The 23,441-nt window shown below is 59.4% G+C and overlaps 1 protein-coding gene across 3 annotated transcripts; it reads right to left on the bottom strand.

The window, feature by feature from the left end:
- Positions 1-225: 225 nt before the first annotated feature.
- Positions 226-22,927, bottom strand: AMOTL2 (angiomotin like 2). 3 transcript variants are annotated; one of them, XM_056358808.1, is made up of 10 exons: positions 22,640-22,927; positions 6,544-7,319; positions 4,829-5,063; positions 4,144-4,288; positions 3,895-3,987; positions 2,921-3,216; positions 2,518-2,810; positions 2,182-2,393; positions 1,860-2,015; positions 226-1,556 (listed from the first exon to the last, which is right to left on the bottom strand). In XM_056358808.1, exons 2-10 carry the CDS (start codon positions 7,257-7,259, stop codon positions 1,498-1,500), a joined length of 2,205 nt encoding a protein of 734 aa, XP_056214783.1. In that variant the 5' UTR covers positions 7,260-7,319; positions 22,640-22,927; the 3' UTR covers positions 226-1,497. The 3 variants fall into 3 exon arrangements, with proteins under 3 accessions (XP_056214783.1, XP_056214782.1, XP_056214781.1); XM_056358807.1 differs by having other exon boundaries at positions 1,860-2,012; XM_056358806.1 differs by lacking the exon at positions 22,640-22,927 and adding an exon at positions 7,589-7,706.
- Between the last annotated feature and the right edge of the window lie 514 nt (positions 22,928-23,441).

The following is a 23,441-nucleotide window of genomic DNA, read 5'->3' as shown; positions in this document are numbered from 1 at the left end:
ATGGGGAAATGGGATCCCAGTGGGATTTCAAAGAACACATAGATGCTCTTAAGCACTTTTTTCCCCTCTCCCATGCAGCTGCACCCCAAATTGGCGCCTGGGGAGCTGGGAAGGGCAGGGCAGCACTTCAGCCAAGGCATCGCCACCCCTAGACCCCTTCCCCCAGCAGCACCTCTGCCTTGCCCCATCGCATGGGGGGGAAAAAAAAAAAAAAGTAGCCATGGGTCAATATTTGGGGTTTTTTTATTAAAATATTGTTATACCAAGTGGAATGCTACAGCAATCTCGGTATAGGGCGGCATAACGAAACAGCCAGGTTTACATTTAAATACTTAAGATAACTTAAAACGCACAAACAAGAACTCATCATCTTTGGCAGGAAAAAAAAAAGTTCACAGCACGAAAAAAAATACTTAAAAAGAAATACCAATATTAATATAAAATATATTAAGTTGTGGGGGTTTTTTTCCTCTTTCATAATTTTTTGTTTGTTTATTTTCCACTTTGTAAACAATGCACGAGAACCGAACGCATTTTTTACGTGTCTGGGAAAGAAAAATAAAAAATGCAGTTGTCCAGCAAATGCACGTTTAAAGAAGAAAGAAAGAAAGAAAGAAAAAAAAAATATATACACGAAGGCCAAGGACGGGAAGCGTCTGAGCTCAGAGGAGCGAGACGCCAGCGCTGGCTATGGGCAGAAGCCAGCTGCCAGTAGCCGGGGGCTGCGATGGTGGGATGAAGCCAGGAGAGGGGTGGCGTGTCCCACCCCCTCCATCAGCTGTCCTCGGTTCGCTCCAAGCGTTTCGCCTCCAGTTTCAAGGGGGGTTCTCCTCCACCTTTCATTCCCTTGATTATCATTTTCTCTTTTGCTCCACCACCGCTCCATCCCAAACCGCTTGCCCGTCTGTGATAAGGCCAGAGGCGGGATGCAGGTGACGGAGGTTTGGGGCTCCCAGCGCTTGGCTTGGCCACGTGGATCTGGGCAGTCGATGGGACCCACGGAGGATCCTTCCCAGCTCTGCCCTCGCGCAGAGGGTAGAGTTTGGGCAAACGGAGAGGGATTTTCCAGTTGGAAGTCAAGCACCCAGGTGGGTGCAAATGGCCAGACCCAGAGGTGGGCTGGCGATGGAGCCAACCATGGAGCAGATGGGAAGAAGCCCCCTGCCTCAGGAGGGCAGAGAGGCGGAAACGATAAATACATTTGCTCCCGTCATACAAAACCTGGGTGTATTTACAGGGGAGTCACGAGGGCCTGTCACCACGGTGAGGTCCCCGGGCTCCAGCGCGCCCCGCGCAGCTGGGGACACATGTGGGTGCCAAGTGGGGACGGTGGCCCTTCCACGTGCGGGGGCCACCTGCTGAAACTGGCCGCGGGGATGCTGCTGAGCTCCAGGCTCATTCCTCCTTCCCGCAGGCTCCTCTGTCCCAGGCAGGGCGGCAATGCCTGTGCGGCAGGCAGGGAGGGTGGAGGGGCCAGCATGCGGCCCCTGGGTGGCTTCAGATCAGGATCTCCACCATGTCGGACAGGTCCGGGGCTCTGGCAGCAGCTGAGCTCTCTGCAAGGAAAGAAGGTGAGAGCTGGAGGAGAGGTGAAGGGCATCAGCATGGCGCCCATCCCACCAAAGGGCCAGCAGCAAGTGTGCCACTGGGCCAGCGTCCCCCAAGGTGTTCACAAAAAAAGCTCTGCACCTAAAAACGTGACGAGTGATTGCAGGGACTTGAACCCACCAGACTCAACTGGGGCCTTTAAAATGCCTTATAAAAATGACCGAAGCTTGTGCACAGCCCGTCTCCTGGGTGCTAAGCCCACACACTGGAGCACCCCCAGCTCTCCCCCATGCCTCCCCAGGGGGACTCACCCAGCGCACCGGCTGGGTGCTCGGTGCCCTCGCCCTGTTCGCTGCTCTCGGCCACCCCATCCGTCTGCGTGCTGCCGTCCTTGCTGCCATGCTTGGAGTGGGAGGGCAGGGGAAGGGCAGCGGGTGCTGCCGCCCCTTCGGCGGTGGCTTTGCCTGCTGGAGGAGATGCCATTAGGGATCGCCAGCTCCTCCGGCCAGTCCCTATGGCTCACCGGAGAAATCCCCACTCCCCAGGCTCTCTGCTTCCAAAACCGCAGAGGAAATTGGAAGCAAATCCTTGCTGCCGAGCAAAGGCAGGGAGCTGGCAGGTGCCCGTGCTTACCTGCGATGCCCCGGGAGCTGCCCTCGGCCAGCCGGTCACTCTGGCCGGCCCCTGGCCAGCTCGGGGCAGCAGAGGCAGCGAAGATGGAGGGCACAGACTTCGCTGGCCGCAGGGAGCCCTGGAGGGCTTTGCTGGGATCCCTCCGTGAGCGCTGCTGCAGGACCTTGATGACGGCATCCTTCTCCAGGATTTGGGCATGAAGGGCTTTTAACCTGGAGAGGAGAAGAGGCAGAAGTTGGGAGAGGAGCCGGAGGGGGAGAGGAGGATGCGGGCCCTGCCCAACCAGAACACGGCACAAGCTTGTCTGGGAAAACACCTCTGGCAAGGTGGGACTACCTGTTCTCCATCTCCTGGTGCTTGTGGCTGGCCAGGAGGAGGTCCTCGTTGAAGCTGCTGTTTGGCGAGTGCCGTGGGGAGTGGCTGATGAGGGTCGTGTCCCGCTGGGCGGCCGCAGTGGCTGCAGCGTCCATGGCAAACTGCCGCATGGTGCACTCCTCCAGGTACTTCTGCTCCCACTTGGTCATGTCAGCCTCCAGGGCCAGGATCTTCTCCTCCTTCTCCCTCAGCTGCTCGGAGAGTGTGTGGGCACTCAGTTCCGGCATCCCCCCGCCCACAGCACCTGCCTGTCTCTGCAGTGGTAAAAAAACCCCAACAAAAAGAGAGGATGAGGAGGTGCTGGGAGGATGCAGCACCCACTGCGGCTCGCCGGCACCCACCACTGTGTCTCGCCGGCACCCACCTGCTGAGCCCGCAGCATCTTCAGCTCCTGCTCCAGGCGGGTACGGAGCCGCAGCTCGAGCTGCTCCCGCTTCTCGCAGGCGGCCTGGAGCTGGCCCAGGGCTGCCTGCAGCCGCTCCACCTTCTCCACGTAGGCGCGCTTCTTCCGCAGCTCGGCCTCCGCCTTGGCCGCCCGCGCCTGGGCACTGCCCAGCGCCTGCTCCAGCAGCTCTGCCCGCCGCCGCTGGTCCTCATTGGCGCTGCGCAGCAGGGACACCTCCCGCTCCAGCTTCTCCTTCTCCTGCTGGTGCTCGTAGCCTGCAAGAGAGACCCCAAGCCTCAGCCGAAAAGGCTTTGCTGCCCTAAGGCCGGTCCACAAGGCCCCACGGAGGGGGGTCTTGGCTCCCCAGAACGTGGCCGTGCCGTCCCTCCCCAAGCACGCAGGGTATATGGGGGCTGGTGGCATCCCAGCCACCCAGGCAGAGGGCTGAAAGCCTCCACTCCAGCCCAAATTTTAGTTTGTGAAGAGTAAAAGCTGCCTGGCGTGAATCCAGCCACCTAAAGAGAATGGGATGCAATTCCTCCCACACAGCACCAATACCGTGCGTCTCTGCTAAAGTAACGGATTTAGGTGTATTTTCCCAAAACAAAGCCCAGGCCTGCGCAGCTGCGAGGTGTAGGAGGGAGGGAGAGAAGGGCGGCTGGCGCGGGCGGGAGTGCGGGCTCAGTGTTGGAAGAGCCGGCTGGGCGGCAGGAATGCAGAGAATGCGGGTCACGCCGCCGGCCGGCCGGCCAGGATTAATGGCTTGAGTCCAGCGCCAAGAGCTGCTCCATCCTCCCCGGGGAAGGCAAGAGCTGCTGCCCGCCACCCGCCTCCTCCTCCGCCACCCGCCTCCTCCTCCGCCGAAGGGGAGCGTGCTGAGCCCACCGCGTGCTGAGCCCACCGTCCGGGTGCCTCCAGGAGCCAGGCGAGGACGGGCATCCCCCGGGACTTACTCTGCGCCAGGAGTTTGGCCACGCTGCCCTGGTTGCTCTCCTGGCTTTCCTGGGTCTTGCTGGCCAGCTGCTTGTTCGCAGATTCCAACCGCTCTGGTCCAAAGGCAATTAAACCCAATTAAGATTTAAATACAAGATTTCAGCTGGAGGAAGTGGGAGAAGCCTGGCTTACCCTGGAAACACCGCCGGGGGGGAAAAGCCAGGGGACAGAGTGTGCCCGTGGGGATGGGGACACAGAGGGTCCCTCACCTTTCAGGTCCCGGTTGAAGTCCTGGAGCCGTCGCATCTCGCCATCTCTCTTGTTCCTCATGGCTTTCTCCAAGGCTTCCCGCTTGGAAGACGCCTTGACGAGGTTTTCGTAATCCTCTGAGATGCGCTGGATCTCGCTCTCCAGCTGGGGCGGAGGAAGGGACAGGCCAGGGTTAGATATTCATGGAATGAGGAAAGGGAGATGCTGGCCAAAGCTCACTCAGGTCACTCAGCCCAACCCAAGCTGCCAGAGGAGCTCAGCACACCCATGGGACCCCCCCCCCCCCGCGGCTGACCCCCAGCGCACGTTTTGGGGGGAGGGGGAAGAATTTTTTCTGCCTTTCTTCTTGCAGAAGAGTCCCTCTGCAGGTTTTGGCTCTGCCATAGCCCGGCCGGCAGGGAACAGCCGCCCCTTGTACAGAGCCGCACAAAGGGCTTTCTGTGGCGGCTGGGGATGGGGGGGACAGGCGGAGGGAGGAGGGCACTGGAGAATGGGCTCCTTCTCCCCAGTCCCGGCTGCCGCGCCGCTGAAACACAGCTGCTCGGAGGGGAACAAGCCGCCGGAGGGAGGAGGAGAAGGGATTAAAACACTAAAGGGGGCGAATTTTCACAGCAGCTGGTTGAGCATCTCCGCGGGCAGGGGGGACACAATGCCAAGGCTGAGGGGCTGCTGCCGTTCGCTCACCTTCTGGATGCGGCTTGCCTTCTCGGTGCAGCTCTCCAGCTCCCGCCGCAGCTTCTCGGTCTCCCGCTGGAGCCTCTCGTTCTCCCGCAGGACCGCGTCTGCCCGGGCCAGGCGGCTGCCAGCTGAGACTGCCTGGGCGCTCACCAGTGCCTCCACGCCGGCGGGACCCAGGGCTCCCGGGCAAAGGCTGCCTGGCAGCGGCAGGAAAGCGGTGGGGACGTGGGTGGGCAGCACCCTGCAGGGAGGGAGAAGGATGCTCAAGGGGGCTTCATGGGGAGGGAGAGCCGACCGCATCTCCGGCATCTCACTGACCGCACCAAACCCACGGGCCAAGGGGGTATCAGTGCCTCCAGGTCACCCCAAAGGAGGAGGAAGGATCCAGGAAGCACCTCTCCTGCTTTTCAGAGCTGGATAGCATTTTCTTTCTAAGAGGTGCTCATCTGAGCACCCTCGAACACAAAATAAACCCTGTCTTGCAGGGATACCTTCACCTGACAGCTCCAGGACCTGGCCAGTGGGCCAGGATGGGCTCCCAGCCGCCCACACCCACCCTGCTGCTGGGGATGCTGCAGACCGATGACAGCTCAGCAAAGGATGCACCTTGGAAGCCCCTTATCCTTGGTGTCTGGGCAAAGCGAGGGCTCCTGGCACGGCTCCTCACCACCAAACTATTTATATGTCCTCGCTATATTTGGAGGAGCAGGGCCAGCCCAGCCGCCCCTCGCGTTGCCCACTCCAAGTTCCTCGACATCCCACGGCCGCCTTGAGCACCCCAAGCTGGGTGGCTGTGCACAGCCCAGCCCTGCTCTGCTGCGGGCTGCCCGCCAAGGGCCTGCATTCCTGCGGGATGATATAGGAGCGAGGAAGAATAAATACATCTTCCTCACAGCTCCCCTTCCCCTCTTTGTTCCCTGGAAGGAGAAGGTTTTCCTGCTGGAGATGCTATCGCTCTCTGCCTGGATAGGTCAGGAGGTCTGGAAGCAGCGTTCACCCTCCCATCAAGCCTCCAGTTCCCTTCTTCCCATCATTTTCCACACTGGAGGAAGTTGTTTCCAGTCCTCCTCAAATGCCAGGCAATGCCCAGACCTCCAGGCCTCCCAGACCTCTCCGTGGCCCTCTCACAGGCAACCTGGGGCTCTGCCAGAGGCGTCAAGCTGCCAAAGGGAAGGGCCGGAGCTGCCCGGCACTGCTCATCGCCTCCACAAACTCCCCGGCACCAGCCCAGGCTCAGCTCAGCAGCAGTCCCACGGCACCGGCAGCTAACCAGTGCTACGTGGACCGGCTCAGGAGCACGGTGTGGGTTTCCATGGAGCGGGGAGCGCGTTTGCCTTCCACCCTGCCCCATGCCTGTTCCACATTTAGCAGTTTCCTGAGCTGGTTCCAGCTCCTAAATTAACCCCAAATTCCTCCCAGTGCATGGCAAGGGGGCAGGGTCTGCAGAGGCAGCGGGAAGTTTACCACCAGTTGGAAAAACCCAACTGTGCCAAGAGAAACTGGGGAGAGGAGAGGACCAGAAGGGTCCGCACAGAGCCCCTCGGGCTGAGCTGGACCTGGCCCTGCGAGGATGAGAGGTTCAGCAACAGCTGCCCCAGGTCCCCCACTGCTCTCCGCATCCCGCATCTTCCGAGCATCCATCCCAGCTGCTCCTGGGGCACTGCGGCTGGGAGGCCCCCAGCAGGCCCCCCCAAAAGCCGGGTCCAGGGGCTACACGTTACCTGATTTCGGGATGCTGATATCCAGGGCCTTCCCGGGAGCACGGCTGGGGTTCGGCCAGGTAAGCGTCCTGGGAAGGGATGACGTAGGGATACTCCGGGGGTGGTCCCCGTGGCTCCGGCCCCTCTGGGTGCTGCCCTCGCAGGGCAGCGAGCTGGTGGTGGCGGGAGAGCTGGGGGTAGCTGTGGGAGGCGCTGATGGGGCTCTGCGCTTTGGCCCCATTCCTCTCCAGCGACATCCGCATCAGCCGCTCGCTCAGCGACCGCACGTGGCCGTGCTTCAGGTCCTTCAGCCCCTCGTCGGGGCGGCGGGTGCCGCTCTCGGCCCCGCGCGGACCATTTTCCCCCCGCTGCCCGCCCCGCTGCGAGGCGTAGTACTGGGAGTGCGCCTTGGCCTCCTCGTAGGTGGGCAGCTCCTCGCCCTTGTGCAGGGGCTGGCAGAGCCGATGGACGCTGCTCTCCAGGTAGACGTGGTCGGAGTGATGCTCCTGGCCCTGCGGCTCCTGCCGCGCCGACTGCTGCACCATTTGGCTCTCCTCGGCGCTGAGGCTCTCCAGGGAGGAGCGGGGGCTGCCGGCCCCCCCGGGGCCCCCCCCGCCGCGCAGGGCCTGCTGCTGGATGGCCAGCAGCGTGCGGTTCTCCGTCAGGTTCCCGTAGCGCAGCTGCTCCTGGATCAGGCGGTGCAGGACCGTCCCGTTGGACTCCTCGGCCGTCCGCATCGCGGGCAGCGCCACGGTCCCACCGCGGGGGCTCAGCGGCGACCGGCCACGCCGAGGCACCTGCGCGGGGAGAGGCGCGATAAGGGCGGCCCGGCGCGGGCGGGGGGCAGCGCAGGCCCTGGGGCCGAGGGGCTGCCTCCAGCAGCGGGGCCCAGCACCGGGACGTGCCGGCGGGGCCGAGCGCTGCCGCCCCCATCACACCCACGGCGGGGGGGGGGCCGCTCCCCACGGCCCGAGCGACGACCGGCGCTGCCCCGGGGCCAGGGGAGGCGGGCGGGACACCCCCCCCCGGCCGGGTGGCGGTGGGGGCCCCGGCGGGCGGCACTTACCGGGGCATGGCGGAGCGGGGCGGCGGCGGTGCTGCCCGGGGAGCGCGGCGGCGGCTCTGGGCGTCCCGCCGGCAGCGGGGGCCGGCCCGGGCGCTGCTATGCCCGGAATGCGGGGCCGGCCCGCCCGCCCCGCCCGCCCCGCCCCGCCCCGCCCGCCCCGCGGGGCCGCCGGCAGGGGGCGTGCGGGGGGCGCGGGGCAGCTCCTGGGGCCGGCGGCTGCAGCCCCCGCGCTCCCGGGAGGGGGGGGACGTGCAGCCCCGCTCCCCCGTCCCCCCCCTCGCCCAGAGCCTTCCCGCGACCCCCGGCACGCCGAGCCCCGGGGGTCCCCCCACGGCCCCGGGGACGAGCAGGGATGCCCGGGGCGCTCGGCTCGGGGGCTGCAGGGGGGCCCCACGCGCGGCCACGGGGGGTTGGGGGCTGGGGGGCAGCAGCGGGGGGAGGGCGGGGGCCGATGTGCGCCGCGGGCGTGCGGGGGGGCTGGCAGCTGCGGGGGGGCTCTGCCCACCAGCTGTCCTGGAGCACAGACACCTTCCCCCCCGCTCGGCTGCTGGCGGAGCCGCCCCATTGTCCGTAACACCCCGCCAGCCCCCCGGCCCCCCCTGGCCCATCTGCTCTGCCCGCAGCCCCCTCGCCTCCCCCGGCTGGGGGGCGCCTCGCCACAGCCGCCCCGGCAGCTCTGGCCTGCGGAGCATGGGGGTCACCGCCTTCGGACGGCCCCTGCCCCTCTCCCGGCCTCAGTTTCCCTTCTCGGGCAGACGCCGTCCCAGCGGGGCCGCCGTGGGGCTTGGCCATCCGCCGCGCCGGGGACACGAGGGGGCACGAGCCCATAGGGCCAAATTCCTTTTCTCCTTTCAGCGCTCAAGAGCCTCAGCTCAGCTTTGGAGGACCCCCAACCCCAAAGCACAGGACACAAGCCCCCCGCAAGCCCCCCGCGCCCAGGGCTGCCCATGCGGAGCTCAGCACCGAGGCCCCGAGGTGGCAGATGGCCGAGGGCAGGCGGCGAGGCAGGTGCAGGGGAAAATTGCTAATTAGCTCCGGCACATTAAGCTCCTATTCTTGTGAGGGGGAGCCGGTATCTTCCAACCGGTGCAGATCTGGAGGCAGGTCTGGGAGGGGGACGGACACGGTGGTCTCCCCTCATCTCCTTGCCTTGCTGCTCCTGCTGGCGTGAACGCTGCTCCGGGTGGCATCACCCCGGGGAGACCCCAAGCACCACGGGATGTGCTAGCAGTCCAGGGGCTGCAGGCGCAGCTCTCTCACGCTGGGTTTTCTTCTAAAAAATGGGGGAAGCAGGGGGGATAAATCCCCGACGTGTAGCAGGTAACAGACTCCAAGGCAGGGGAGCGTGCAGAGAAGGTGCACGGGGAGGAGTCGGTGCGTGGAGGAAGAAGAGCGCCGTGTTACAGGCGCAGAGATGAAGGACACGGCTCTGGCGTGGTCATGCTGGATTCAGGCTTAACAAAGCCTGACAGCATCCCCACCCAGGCAGGTCCTGAGCCTGTGCTCAGCACCGGGAAGCTCGTCAAACAGTAACGGGGCTCAAGAAACAAGTTTTTCAGCACAGTTTTACCAGTCACAAGTCAAATCCTGCCTGGCTGGAGTTTCGGAGGTGGGAATCAGCCCCAGCCCCGTGGGTATGGGGGAGATCCTGAAAACCCAGCGAGGGTCTACCCTCTTGTGGGGATGAGAAGAGGGCATGGCTCTTGTCCCTGTGTCACCAAGCACCAGTCCAGGCCCAGCAGCAGCTGGATAGATGGACGGGCAGATGGATGGACGGACAGATGCACTGTTCCAAGATACCCCAAGCCCAGCAGCAGCACCTCTGAAGGCTGTGTGTCTGCCCTGCTTTTTCCCGAGGGGATGGGGCAACCCACCCCGAGCCCCCCGGGAGCCAGCCCAGCTCCCCTGGCAGCCAGGCCGCCTCTCCCGGCTCATCCACCAGCCTTATCTACACCTGCGTCATCCTGCTTCCCTCCTTATCTGAACACTGCTCTATTTCTGGCAGCAGGAAACCCCTCCTGGGCTGGTAACACCCCTTTGGAAAGTGATCTGAAGAGTTTCCTCTTTTTCTTTCTAATGCTGGAGGTAGGAAAAGCCTCAACCTTTTTGTTTTCCCCTGGAAGAGGCGAGACAGCAGCTGGCAGCCCTGTGCCGGGCCTGGTGGGCAGCAGGCAGCGGCAGGGCATGCCGGGGGCTGCCCACACGGACCCTCTGCCCATGTGGGAGGGTGTGGGTGGGCAGCCTGGCGGGGGTCCTGCCGTGGGGCTGCGACTCGCAGCTCCATCGTCCCCTGGAGCGGCAGGCGAGCGCAGGTGCCGCTGTCCCAGGCTCCCCGGGTGACACATGGCTCCACAATGCCAAACCCTCCCACTGACCTCACCGCCGAGCCTTATAGGCGAGGCGTTGGAGCGAGACGAATGAGCCAAGAAAATACTCGCGGGATGAGATCACCTCGGCTGTCTTCACAGCTCCCGAAATGCCTCGGCCGTGCCGGATAACCGGGCGTTGCAGGCAGTTGAAGGTGCCTGCAATGGAGAGGAGGTGCGCAGCCAGCTTTAGGCTGGGCTCAGCACGTTCCCCGGGGTGATGGTTGTGGTGGTGAAAGTGTCCCCCAGCTGCCAAGCCCTGCTGTGGGCTGCAGGGTGCCGAACTCCCCAAACCACTCTGTGGCGATTTGCCCTATAAAGCCCCCTCCAGGTACCTGCTTCTCTCCCAGGCTCCTGATTCAAAGTGCAGCCAGGTGGGAAGGAGGGCCGGACTTCAAGGAATCACACAAGCACCTTTCCTGTACTCCTTCCCAGTGCCAGGGTCCGTGCTGGGTGCAGGGCAGGAGACCCCCTGGGCTGCCCCCTGAAGGTACCGGGATGCTGCAATCCCATGGGCAGGAAGCAAAGGCAGCACCCAGGCTCTTCCTTGCCACCCAGCATCCCAGCTGGGCGCTCCAGTCCTGGCGACACCCCCACAAGATGCCAGGCCTGATCACGACTCCTCTTCCCTGTCCTCTGATACTGGTTTCTCTCCAGCAGCTTGAAATGGGAGTCACACCATTTTGGGGGTGCCCCAGCTCTGCCCCCGTGCGGATGTGTGGCCTGGGGTGCTGCTGTGCGATGGTGGGAACCCCATTCCCATGGCTTTTCCCAGTGCCGCAGCTCAGATGGGAAACACTCCTCAACCGGCTGGGGAGGGCAGGGGGGGGCATGGGGTCCTCCTGGCTTTTGCCCAGTCCCCTCACTCTTTTTGTTGCTGCTTCATGAGCTGTTGACTGATACAGCTCTTCCTTGGTGGAGGAAGGAGAGGAAAGATCCCTTCCTGCCCGGGGGGAAGCCCAGACAGCCTGGGGGGGGGGGGGGGGGGGGGGGGGGAGGGCTCAGCTGAAACAATGTGGGGGCCAGGGTCGGTGCCGCTGCAAAAAGGCAGATGGGGACAACCCTACAGGCAACCATCCCCCGAGACACAGCTCCAGCACTGCCTCTACCTGCCCCATCACTCCAGGAAAGAGCCAGCTGCCTCCATGCCGTGCACATCTGTCCCAGAGCCGGAGCAGTGAGACTCCCCCTTGTTTGGGGGGATGCTGGGTCTGACCCCAGGTGAGGGTCACACAGGGTTGGCAGTGCTCCTGCTCCCTCTCCACACCTTGTCCTGCATGCTCTCCCCCTGGGGCAGGGCAGGACTACCTGCCATGCAGCTGGGATGTCCCAAAACCAGCACCTGGGTAACCCAGGGGACATCCCTGCTCCCCACTAAAGGTACTTTTGCCGCAGTTCTCCATCAATCAGACACCCAGGGAGGTGATGCCATGCGCACATTCACAAAGCCCCTTCTCAGGAATTTGGGGCAGGGAAAAGCATGGCTGGAACCCCCCCGGACTGCTGTTCAGCCACAGGATAACACAGATTCATGACAGTCAGGGATGCGCTCCTGGGTGTGCACGCTTCTTCTGCAGTGCCGCAGCTTCACCCTCCTGCCATCCCCGCTGCTGGCTCTGGCTGCAGCAGCCACTCAGCAGGACCAGAACCAATGCCCAGTGGCAGGGACAGCCCCGAGCCTTGCCTGGCCCTTGGGAAGCTGCCACCAGCAAGGAGACATCGAGGCTGGATGCCCCTGTGCCCCCCAGCCCCGCCAAACAGGCAGCACGGGCCAAACCCTGTCCTGAAGCAGGAAATGCAAGGGACAATGTGCAAACCTGTAACAAAGCCACGTGGCCATCAGAAAGGGGCTGGGACCCTCCTCCTCCTCTTTTCTGTGTTTTAAACCCCCTGAGTCATTTCCATTCCTGGATGTTAAATTGTCCTGTACTGCTTTCCTTTATTTTCCTGTTTCCTGAAAGGGGTTCACTGTTCCTGAGCTGCGTGCCCCGGCGCGGTGGGACCCAGGGCTTTGGTTTCAGTCGCCGGCATCCACCAAGGAGATGTCGGCAAGAACAAAGGTCGAGCACGGCCGCCCACCGCAGCCCAGCAAGATGCCAGGAGCCACCAGCCCCAGGGGACACGGCTCGGCATTTCCATAGCAGAGCCCTTCGCTGCTGTTTGGCCACGTTCTCACATTTGAGGCATATTCACTCTTTCTTGAGAAATGCGCAGCACCGGGTGTGATTTCCTTCCCACAGGAGGGCTGGCAAGGAACCCCCCATGGCTCCGGCACTGCTGGGAGGAGGGGACGGCTCCATCCCCTGCCCCAGCGCTGGGTGGGAGCCTGGGGTGACACAGTGTCACCTGTTTGCACACTTGTCTCTGCTCTGGAGTGCCTCCAGGTTGATGTGGCCCAGACTGGATCCTCTCCAGTCTGTCCACATCTTTTTTGAAATGTGGGGGACCAGCACCGCAGGTGCAGCCTGACAAGCGCTGGGTAGAGTGGGATGATCACTTTTCTGTCTCTGCTAGTAACGCCCCTGCAGATGCAGCCTGGGATCTGCCTTGCCTTCATCGCTGCAGCAGCTCCCAGCTGGCTCCTGTTCAGCCAGGTCCACCAGGAACCCCAGGTCCCTTTCAGGTGCTTCCCAGCCTGTACTGGGCTCGGGTTCTCTTGTCCCAGGTGCAGGACTTTGCACTTGTCTTTATTAAGCTTCATTCCGTTCTTGCTAGCCCACTCTTCCAGCCTGTAAGATGGCCCTCCCTTCTGGCATGTCCACCTCACCACCCAGTATGGTATCGTCAGCAGGTGAGGGCGCCTTAAACCCCATCATCTAGATCATTTCTGAAGATGTGGAATAGTGGGGGGTCCAGAATCGATCCCTGGGGGACCCTGCATGTGGACAGGCTGCCAGCCAGAGTCAAAACCATCGGTCACCACCGTCTGAGCGCAGCCTGTGAGCCAATTTCCTACCTGTCTCGTGGACCACCCATCCAGTCTGTGTCTTGCCAGTTTGCCAAGGAGAAGGCTGTTGGGTGCTGAAATGCAGCAGGATTTCAGGAGGTTGGCAGGAAAAACCTTGGTAAGAAATGGCACCTCTTTGACAACCTGAGGAGGAGGCAGAGGTCTGCAGGAGAGCAGCCTCCAGCACTTCCCTGGCTGAGGACTCTGCCACCATGCTGCCTCCTGTTCACCTGGTCTCGTACCAATTAATACAGTTACTCTGTATTAATAAATTAGATGTGGCACGGGAGAGACAAGCTCTGTGTCACCACTGGGAACAGTGCCAGCTGCATCCGAACACCTGAGCCATGCCTGCGAGCTGGCTGTGGTGAAAACACAAGTGAACAGTGTGCCAGACATGAAGGTAACACCTTAATGGCACTGAACGTCCCCTGGCATGATGACAGTGCGAGTGTCACCGGGCTGGTCACTGCTAATACATGGCTGGATTACTCGGGGGCTCATTACTCAGATGCGGCTGCAGGCAAAACCTGTGTGGACACAAAGTGGCTGGGAAACATCCCTTGACTCCCTTGTCATGAATTTTTGAGCTTCTCCTGTTGCACATGGTGATGGTAGTTGTGAGGGAAGCTGGGGTGGCATCAGGACAGATGTGGACAGGGGACAGCGAAGACCATCTCTCTATATAGCTCCCTCCAGCCCAGCGAGCGTGCAGAGGAGACACAGTTGAGGCAAAGCAGGGTGTAAAGGCGGAGGGTGGAGCAGCAGCAGCTTCAAACCCAACACTGTCTTGAGAAAGGTGCGACAGGGATAGACACACAGGCCGTATTGCCCCTGGTCTCGTCTGTCAGGGGGACACGGACGAGTGTGGAGAGATGGGCTCAGGACCCATAACTAGCACCTGGTTATTAGCCAGAGGGATAAGCAGAGTCAGGGCCTCAGGAGAAGTTTGTCCAAGAGCAGGGAGACGCTGCAGGACTCTGCCCAGACTGTTACAGCTCCGTGTGGCAGAAATGCTCTTTCTGTACTTCAGCTCCTGGGAGCCACCAGCAGCCACGCCGGCTGCCTCAGGCAGGGACATGTGTCCCCAGCACTCCCATGCCGCTACCTGTCCCTCCTCCTGTGGTGCAGCTGGTGGCCATACAGACCCTCCTCAGCTGCCTGCTCAGCTGTGACACTATGCATGAGCGCTCTGTTCCTGGACCTTCTCATCCTGGCAGTGTTCCCCACCAGCACACAGCACAGATGCTGCCTCTAGCATTGGAGAAAAGCAAAGCAAAGAGTGGGAAGACCAGGACTTGAAAATGATGGGTATTGGGAGTCTTTGGTGACAAGTTTCTGCCAGACTCCCATGCTGAAGGTCGTCTTGCTTATGGCAGTGAGTCTGTGGCGGGTCCTGTGGCTGGCAGCCTGCAGCTCTGCTCTATGAGCCAGCTTTTTTGCCAAGTTGAGCCTCCTCTGGGAACATGGGGAGGTGGGGACAGGTCCACATGTCTGCCCTGCACAACACAGCATTGGTTCAGGAATCCCACAGCCCGCTCTGGCCAAGGACGGTGCTGGCACGCAAGTTCAGTGTCACAAGAGCAATAGCTGCACTAGCTGGGGCAAACTGGAGCTCCTCTGGCCAGGATGCTGGAGCTATTTTTCTTGTTCTGGAGGTGACCTGTTCCTCAGAGCTAACTCGGCACCCTGTATCACATACAGGCAGAGCCTCTGGCACCTGGAAGCCTCCAAGGGGAATGTGGAGATGAAGCCCAAGTGCACCAACACTGGTCTTCTCAGCAGGTCCTGGTCTTCTCAGCAGGTCCTGGTCTTCTCAGCAGACTCCCCTTTTACATTGTCCTGGGCCCATGTCCTGGAGGAGTCTTCATCCGTGCACGGCTAAACCTCACCCTTCCCCAGCCCGGCCAAGGTGGGAAGGTTACGCTGGCCACCGAGCAAAGACCTGCAAGTGGAGCCACATGTTTTAGCTGTGTGCTCAATGATACAACAGAAAATGCCTCTGAAGTCCCGGCCCTCTGGAGCATTTCCTTAGCTCGCTGGAATTTCCGTTTATTTCTTCCTCTCCCAGGCTCTTACCGAAAACCGGTGTCGCCACATGTGTCTCCTGGGCAGGCTCTGGAGCGCGGCCAGCTCTCCTGGTCCCCCTCTCAGGTCTCTCACCCATGTGCCGGGCATCTGCAAGGAGCAAGCTCCCCAAGGGTGTCAGCTTCGCTTGCCCCTTGATTAATCACTGAAGGCAACTCTGCCAATCAAGGCAAGATTTACAAGGCAGGCAGGAAGCTCTTGTTTTTACAGGAGTGCCTCAAACACACGAACACAGTAGGAAAAGCAAACATTCCAGGCATACCAAGGGATCCACGGGATAAAAATTCCCCAAACAGCCCAGATTAAGATACTTGGCGGCACATGGAAACACTAAAACCTGGATTCAAGGATTTAGTTGTCTTATTTAGCAGAGAGCCCTGAGCACTGCATGGAACAACCTGAGCTGCATGGGAACAGCCACCCTGGAGGGGCAGGGAGAGGGTCAGCAGCAATGCCCTCCGTACAATAAAGGTCAGGGCTGGCCCCCACCCCTCTCCCAGCTCCATATGGTCACCAGAGCCTTCTGGCAGCGTTTGATGTGAGTTTTCCTTTGGAAACGCTCAGCCCTGCTCCTTAGCACGTCGGGCAGGGGGCACTGAATCAATGCAATGCCAAAGCTGAGCCCGTCGGAGCAGAGAGCGCCGCTGTTCTGACCCCAACTGCCGAGCCCCCTGGCCGGAGAGCAGCAGTCGTCATGCGGAGTTGATACCCACCCATACCTCCCATCCTACCACAAAACCCGCTGAAAGTGAGTGGGAACACTCCCATCCTCTCTGGTCCCAAATACCAACCCAGCAGATGCAGCAATGCCCCCGCGACTGCTTGCCCCCACTGAAATACTCCTCGAGCCTCATCAGTGTTGAATGAGAAGAGAAACTGGCAGGCTAAAGCAGGTCTGATCCCACCGGTGGGTTCAGCGGTTTCTACAGAATAACCTGTCTCCTGGGCTGCTTGACCCTCTCACTCCCTGGCCGGTCCCCAGATGCCACGGTCTGACAAACAGCAGCAGTATTTTTCATTTATGGGGTTTCAAGGGACCTGCCTTTCTAGGCAGGAAGGAAACAGCACTTTGGTTTCTTTAAAAAAAAATCAGTCCAAATGATATGCTTCCCCTTTCTCTGATGCTCTTTTGAACTTCCATTTTTTCAATTTGAAATCATTTTTCAAGGGAGTTCAGTCTTTGGCTGTACTTCCCAGAACTTGCTCCTGTTTGTCAAGTTATCTGTGCAAGGAATTCACACCTGTGCAGTTAGTCCTGACTCTGTGTCGAGGGATAATCTGAACTCCACATCAGGCTCAGAATCTCTAGGTAAAGAAGAGGAAGAAGCCCTGCAGGACAAGAACACAAGAAGGCTCAGGAATTTTCGTAAGCCAGAAATATTCGCTCTTCTGAAGGGATGAGATGCCGCATAAAGGCTCCTTTTTCATCTTTCTGTAAAACACCATAACAGAAAGTGGAATTCGACCTTGCCTAGTTACATATGGGTTGTCCACTTCTGCTCCAAATCCAGCTGCCAGTGGCAGGACGCTCCGGCTCCCACTCACAGCCAGACGGTTTTGGGAAGAGCGGCAGAGGGGCCTGACAAGGAAATAAGTCATCTGCTGAAAGCGAGAGTTAAAGGGAGGCACGTGCTTGAGATCATTGAATCACAGCATGGTTCAGGTCAGAAGGGGCCTTAAAGATCAACCCTGCCACGGGCAGGGTCACCTTCCCCTGCACCAGGGTGCTCCCAGCCCCGTCCAGCCTGGCCCTGGGCGCTGCCAGGGATGGGGCACCCACAGCTGCTCGGGGCAGCCTGTGCCGGCGCCTCGCCGCCCTCGTTGTAATTAATTAATTTCTTCCTTATATTAATCTAAATCTCCCCTCTTACAGTTTCAAACCATTCCCCTTGTCCTGTCACTACAGACCCTGGTAAAAAGTCTCTCTCCATCTTTCTATAACCCCCCTTTACATATCAAAAGGCCACAGCAAGGTCTCCCCGGAGCCTTCTCTTCTCCAGGCTGAACACCACCACCTCTCCCAGCCTTTCGTCCCAGGAGAGGTGTTCCAGCCCTCGGATCATCTTTGTGGCCTCCTCTAGACCCACGCTAACAGGTCCACCTCTTGTGCTTGGGGCCCCAGAGCTGAATGCACTAATTCTCCTAGAATACAATCCCCCCTTTACACGCTCAGCAAGCCACCCGCTGTGCACTAAGATGATGCAGATTGCCCCGAGGGTTTATCCCAAATTGCAGCCCGTGCTGGAGCATGAGCGGGGCTGCCTGCCCCAAAGGCTTGCCCCAGCTCCCCTCCTGCAGCCCCAGCTTTCACAGAGCTCCCTGTGGACATCGTATCATTACTGCAAGCAACTTCCTTGTGCTCTTCCTTTTCTTTTCTGCCTCTGTTCATCACCACCCAGTGCAGCAGAAGTCCAGGAGACCTTTCAACAGCCAGCTCACAGCTGGGACACATGAATGCATCCTTCAGAGACTGGTTTTGTCCCAGTAAATAGGATTGGCTTTCATGTGTGGCTCTGCATTTCTGTGATCGTAAGTGTCAGTACCTCTGCCCTTCCATCTAGCACCAAGTTTAACCTGCTTCCACGTCACCTTTCCCAGCAGGATCCTCCTAAGTGGCCATGGCTGTGCTGAGCGTGCAACCCTTCCCCAGTGCCTACCAGCATCTTCCCTTTCCGGGCCTTTTGCAAGTGCTCTGAGGGTTCTAACCTAGCAATTCATATCCGAAAATTTCAGCATCTGCTTAGAAAAAAAAGGCTGGCTGTGTCTAGGAACCTTAACGTGGCATTGCAGGGGCATGAGTCACCATCTCCAGTGTTGTTTTCTGTGCCATGGTATTTTTGTTTGCCCTCCACCACAGAAGAATGACACAACTCGGCTCGCTGCATGACAGCAGCACCTGGCCCACTAGTTGCAGCCCCATCTGGTTAGGAAAAAGTAAATAAAGTCACACCGTGCAGCCGAGGAGCCATCCCAAGGGAGATGGCCACAGTGCACACACCACTCAGGCCAGCGCCACGCGGAGACCAGAGGGTCCATGAATCCAGCAGCCGCTGACGGAATGTGATAAAAGAGTATTGGATCCAGGAAGCAAGTGGCCAAGTGTAACCGCTCGCTTGTGCTAAGAGAGAGTCAGGAATAAAGCCCCAGAGCACCATGGTCAGGAGACACAGCGGCAGGAGGACCACTGCTGTCACCCGCTGGGCAGGCTGGAGCCCTCAGCTAAGCACTCTGTCTTTGAACCAAGACTTTCCACGGTGTCAGTTTGCAGCCCTTTTCCAAACATGGTTCAGAGTGGAGACACCTCTGGGCTCTCAGCATCTCTCTGGGCCTCCAGCATCAAGTTGCCTGCTCTGGGCATCACTGCTGCCCACCCAGGGCCTGTTTCCTGGATGGGAGCACATGGGGTCGGCGGTGGGGAAATATTAGGGTAGGTGGGACTTCCCATCCTGACATCAAAATGGGGTTAGGAGACCTAGCCAGAGTGCTTCAGGTGCTCTCTGCCCTGTCTTGCCCTCCCATCCCTTGCCTTCCCATCTCATCACTTGCTTTCCCTTACTTTCCTTTACCTCACCTTCCCTTCCCATCCCTTGCCTTCCCCTTCTGCTTCCCTTAGGCAAGATGACCCAGCTGCCCTGAAGGTACAGCAGGACAGGGGTGAGAAGTTCCTGTGGCCACCACACCTCCAGGTGTGTTGAGTGGGCGCTGGGGACGGCACACCAGTCTCCTCTTCTGATGCATGGGCCCAGGCGCTGCGGCAGAAGTCCGGCTCTCTGGGCTCGGGTGGGAGGGCGGCATCTCGCAGTGTGAATCCTGCCCTGCTATAGGCTGCCTCATGCCAGGAGGATGATAGTGGAAAGCCAAGATCAGGTCAGATGGCGCAGAGCCAAGATGAGACAGCGCACCGGTGGCCGGTGAGATGATGTGCCATCTCCACACAAGCCCCTGCCATGGCAACAGTGCTGGGAAGCTGAGGGACCCCTCTGCCCTGCGCTTCGAGTCCTCCTCCATCCACAAAGTGGTGGAGATGGCGGTGTCCCTTCTGGGCAGAGTGACAAGTGACACCACAACACAACAGTCCCTGGGGAAGGAGGAATGTCTGGGAGGTGTCAGTGGGCAGGTGAGAAGAGAGGGGTGAATTCAGACCTGCCCTTCTCAGTTCAGCCAGGAGGTGAGTTCATGCTCTGAGATTTTACATCCTGAGTAAGACTGCCCAGACCGACGCTTGGGTATGAGAAGGAGCCTGTCTCCTGGAGGGGCCATTTTAGGGCAGAAAGCAGAGACAAGCCGTGAGGTCCTGAAATGCAGGTCATCTCTGCTCCTGCAATGTGCTGTGAGGTGCTGCGTTCCCACATGCACGAGGCTGCCCAGCCAGGCACGTCGGAGCAGCAGGCGCTCGGGTGAAATACACCCCACCGGCTACGACGCACCGTAAACACGGGCACAAACGGGCTGCTGGACAGAGATGTGCTTAGAGCTATTCCCATCCCAAGCAGGAAACTGAAAGGGATAATACCCAGCGAAGCTGTGAACTTAACCTTCAGCTATGCAAATTACAGGGAACAAAAAATGCAACCAATGTGAACTAGTATTATAAATGTACCTTAACTACAGGCACCGCATTATAATGCGTAACCTTGCTGAACCAGGGCAGTGGAAAAGAGCGAGCAAGTTTCAGCCTCAGAGCTATCTGGGGTGAAATGGAAGCTATTTTTTCCAACCGCTTCTGCTGTCACATGCGATCCCACTTTGATAGTGACTGCACAAAATGGGCTGACCAGCTAAACACACGCGAGTCATAACACGGCTATGTTGACAAACTGAATCATATTTAGTGGGATGATACCCCAGGCAAAGACTGGTGAGCGAGCGACGTGAAAGCATCAGCAAACGTGTGCTGCCGAGACTCGCAGTGCTGGTTTGGGAGCGCCAAGCTCCAAACCCACAGGCCAAGCCTCTATTTGTAGGCACTAAGTGAAAGCACAGGCGGCAGCAGCAGCTTTTTAGGGTGCAGAGCCCAGAGCCATGCAACGACAGGGATTGTAACTGCTCTGAGATAACCTGGCCCCTCTTGGTGTTAGACCCAGGGTGTGGTGGGGAGAATGGGGAAACGTCTCCTTTGCAAATGGCTCTGTGCCACCCAGACATTGTCCTGAACACATGTAAAATAATGAGATTTAAATGAAAAATTAAATATATTATGCTTTATATACCTAAAATTAGATGTAGATCTAAAATAACCAATCACTCCTCTAGCCCCCCAAATTAATTATTCTGCGGAATTACTGTTATGTCACTAATTTGAAATATGCTGCTTCAGCATCCAGGTATGTGAACTACATTGCTTTCACGCTGAAGCTGCTCTAAAGGCAGAGACGTCAGGTAACACACAATTAATAAGACTAGATTCTGAAAATAGCTGCGTTTGCTATTGGGTTGGAGATGGGAAAGAGGTAATCCATGTGTATTTAAATGGCCGGTAACAGGATTCTGGTTTACATGCACCAAATGTCATCATTTTGAGTACACATCAACGTACTGAGCAAGAAGCTGAAAGGCATAGTAAAGAATTAAGTCATGAAGTTAACCATCAGCTGCAAAAATTACAGGGATTGAGAAATGTAACCGATGTAAAACCGCACTGTAAAGACATGCTGGAGTTATGACGTACAGCCTCTTGCACATCTAGCTGTTACTATATTTTCCTTTAGAAAACCAAACCGAAACAAAACAGGAAAATTTTGCTATAGACATGAGAGAGAAGGGGAGAAAAAGCTACAAGAGGAAAGATTGCCCAGTCCGGTGGCATTAATTTAACAGAATTCTAACTTCTTTACATATCTGGTTATTGATGTTTTAGAGATCACTATAGTCTTCATACTAACATGACTTACAGAAGAATCAGACCATGTAACTCTATGTTAACTGTCCTTTTATGTCTAGGACAAACCCTTCAGGCTGCAAAGGTCATACAGACATCGGATGAGCACTGCAGCCATGCTGACCCTGCGCTCACAGCACAGCAAAGCACACACAAAGCCATTCCTACGGATGTTTTAGAATCCTTTAAAAGCATTAAAATCACTGTCCTTACACTGTCCTGGTGAGGATAAGGAAGTGGTGTTACCAGGAGGCACTGAGGAGCTTGCTTAAAACAGCAAACTCTATTCCCAAGAGAATTTCTGTTATCTTTTTTTGAACCCTAAGACTTCTCCTGAGGTGGGCTACACTGCACAGCAGAGGAAACCACAGCTGGGGGGTTGTGCTTTCAGAGAAATCTTCCAGCCCCACAGGTCCAGAACCTCCTGGCTCCACGCCTGCTCTCAGGGTGGGGGTCCCAGGGCAGGAGACAAGCATTGTGCCTGCTCCCAGCACTGTGCCCGCTGACAGGGCAGCGAGCCGTGCAGGGCAGCTGTACGAGCCTCGTGTGCAGTGTCTGCCTTAGGGGCAGGGAAGACCCCTTCCCCAAAGACCATCCTTACTCCTTTCCTAGTTTGTAGGATACCGTTTGGTGGGCTTAGCGTTCTGGCTTTCCCTCCCCATAGATTTAGTTGTGGACAAAACCAGCAGGAGCGTTGCAGACAAGTCTCGGCTTCGCACAGCTAAACTGTCAAAAACCTCACACCTTTACGCAGGAATTCAAACAGCCGCTCTGCAACCCCTCCAGATCCCGGTTCCAGGATTCAGGTAGGCCCCACGGACCGCGGAGAAGGAACGCGCGGAAAGCGGGCTGCGGCGCCCCGAGCCGGCGCAGGGCTGGCTGGGCACGGGGCTGCCGTGCCCTCTGCTGGGCTGCTTCCTCGGCCGGCCCGGCCTGCCGCCGGCCCGCAGGGCTCGGGCATCTTCCTCAGCCCAAGCCCCGAAGCCTAAGCGGAGTCGTAGTTAAGTTCCTGAAGTAACGAGGAAGGGAGTTTTAATTAATCCAAACACCATCGCTCAGGCTCCCTGCGGGCGTGAAAAGCCAGCAGCCCTCCGGCCACAAGGGCTGCCCCGGGTGATCGAACCTGCCCGCTCTCCTCCACAGCTCCCTCCTTTGCTTCCCTTAGACGTGAAAACTTTTCATTTCTTTCATGAGGAAGCGTCTCCCCTGCAGCAACACCCGCAGCTTCCCCCGCTAATTCCCCCTCCCGAGTCAACACCCGCAGCTTCCCCCGCTAATTCTCCCCTCCCGAGTCAACACCCGCAGCTTCCCCCGCTAATTCTCCCCTCCCGAGTCAACACCCGCAGCTTCCCCCGCTAATTTCCACCCCAGAGCAACAACCGACAAACGCAGTATTGAAAAAAAACAACTTCTTTACTAGCGGGGCAGGACGAGGGGCTGCCCGGCCGGCCCGCCGCGCGCGCCCCGAGGCAGCTCGCGCCCCGAGGCAGCTCGCGCCCCGAGGCAGCTCGCGCCAGCAACCGGCCCGCGGACCGTTGGGCCCCTGACATCACAACCGGGCCTGCCAATGGAACGCCGGGACCACCGGGTTCAGTTGGGCTTCGGCCATGGCTCAGGCGGCTGCGGTGCTGAGTGCGCCCGGGGTCCCGATGGCAAACCGCCGGCGACCTAGGTGGGACAGGGCTCGGGAAACACAGAATTCACATCTCCTGAACACAGCGGGGGTAGGAAACAGGAGGCGGCGGCCGGGCGCACGCCGCCGTCGGTCTCACCTGCCCGTTGTCCCTCGGGACGCGGAAGGCACCTGTGGGGGGGGGCAGAGGGCCTTTCCCCCGAGGAGGTAACGGACTCCCCTGCCAGCGGAGCCGGCCAGGACCGCGCAGCTCCCCGCCTCCGGGCCGAGCTCCGCTCGTGGTTTCCGGGGGAAAACCCGCCCATCCATCCGGGGCAAAACCACTCACGCCGCCGCAGGAGAGTACCAGGGGCCGGGCTAGGACGGGATAGGGCGGGCTAGGACGGCGTGGGGCGAGCGGCAGAGGATGGGCCGGGCTAGGATAAGACAGGACGGGCGGGGAGGCAGAGGATGGGCCGGGCTAGGATAAGACAGGACGGGCGGGGAGGCAGAGGATGGGCCGGGCTAGGATAGGACAGGACGGGCGGGGAGGCAGAGGATGAGCCGAGCTAGGATAGGACAGGACGGGCTGGAAGGCAGAGGATGAGCCGAGCTAGGATAGGACAGGACGGGCGGGGAGGCAGAGGATGAGCCGAGCTAGGATAGGACAGGACGGGCGGGGAGGCAGAGGATGGGCCGGGCTAGGATAAGACAGGACGGGCGGGGAGGCAGAGGATGGGCCGGGCTAGGATAGGACAGGACGGGCGGGGAGGCAGAGGATGGGCCGGGCTAGGATAAGACAGGACGGGCGGGGAGGCAGAGGATGGGCCGAGCTAGGATAGGACAGGACGGGCGGGGAGGCAGAGGATGGGCCGGGCTAGGATAGGACAGGACGGGCTGGAAGGCAGAGGATGAGCCGAGCTAGGATAGGACAGGACGGGCGGGGAGGCAGAGGATGGGCC

The sequence above is a fragment of the Falco biarmicus genome, chromosome 13 (genome assembly GCF_023638135.1).
Source record: "Falco biarmicus isolate bFalBia1 chromosome 13, bFalBia1.pri, whole genome shotgun sequence".
NCBI classification, from domain to species: Eukaryota; Metazoa; Chordata; class Aves; order Falconiformes; family Falconidae; genus Falco; species Falco biarmicus.
This window is presented reverse-complemented; position numbering and strand designations above follow the sequence as displayed.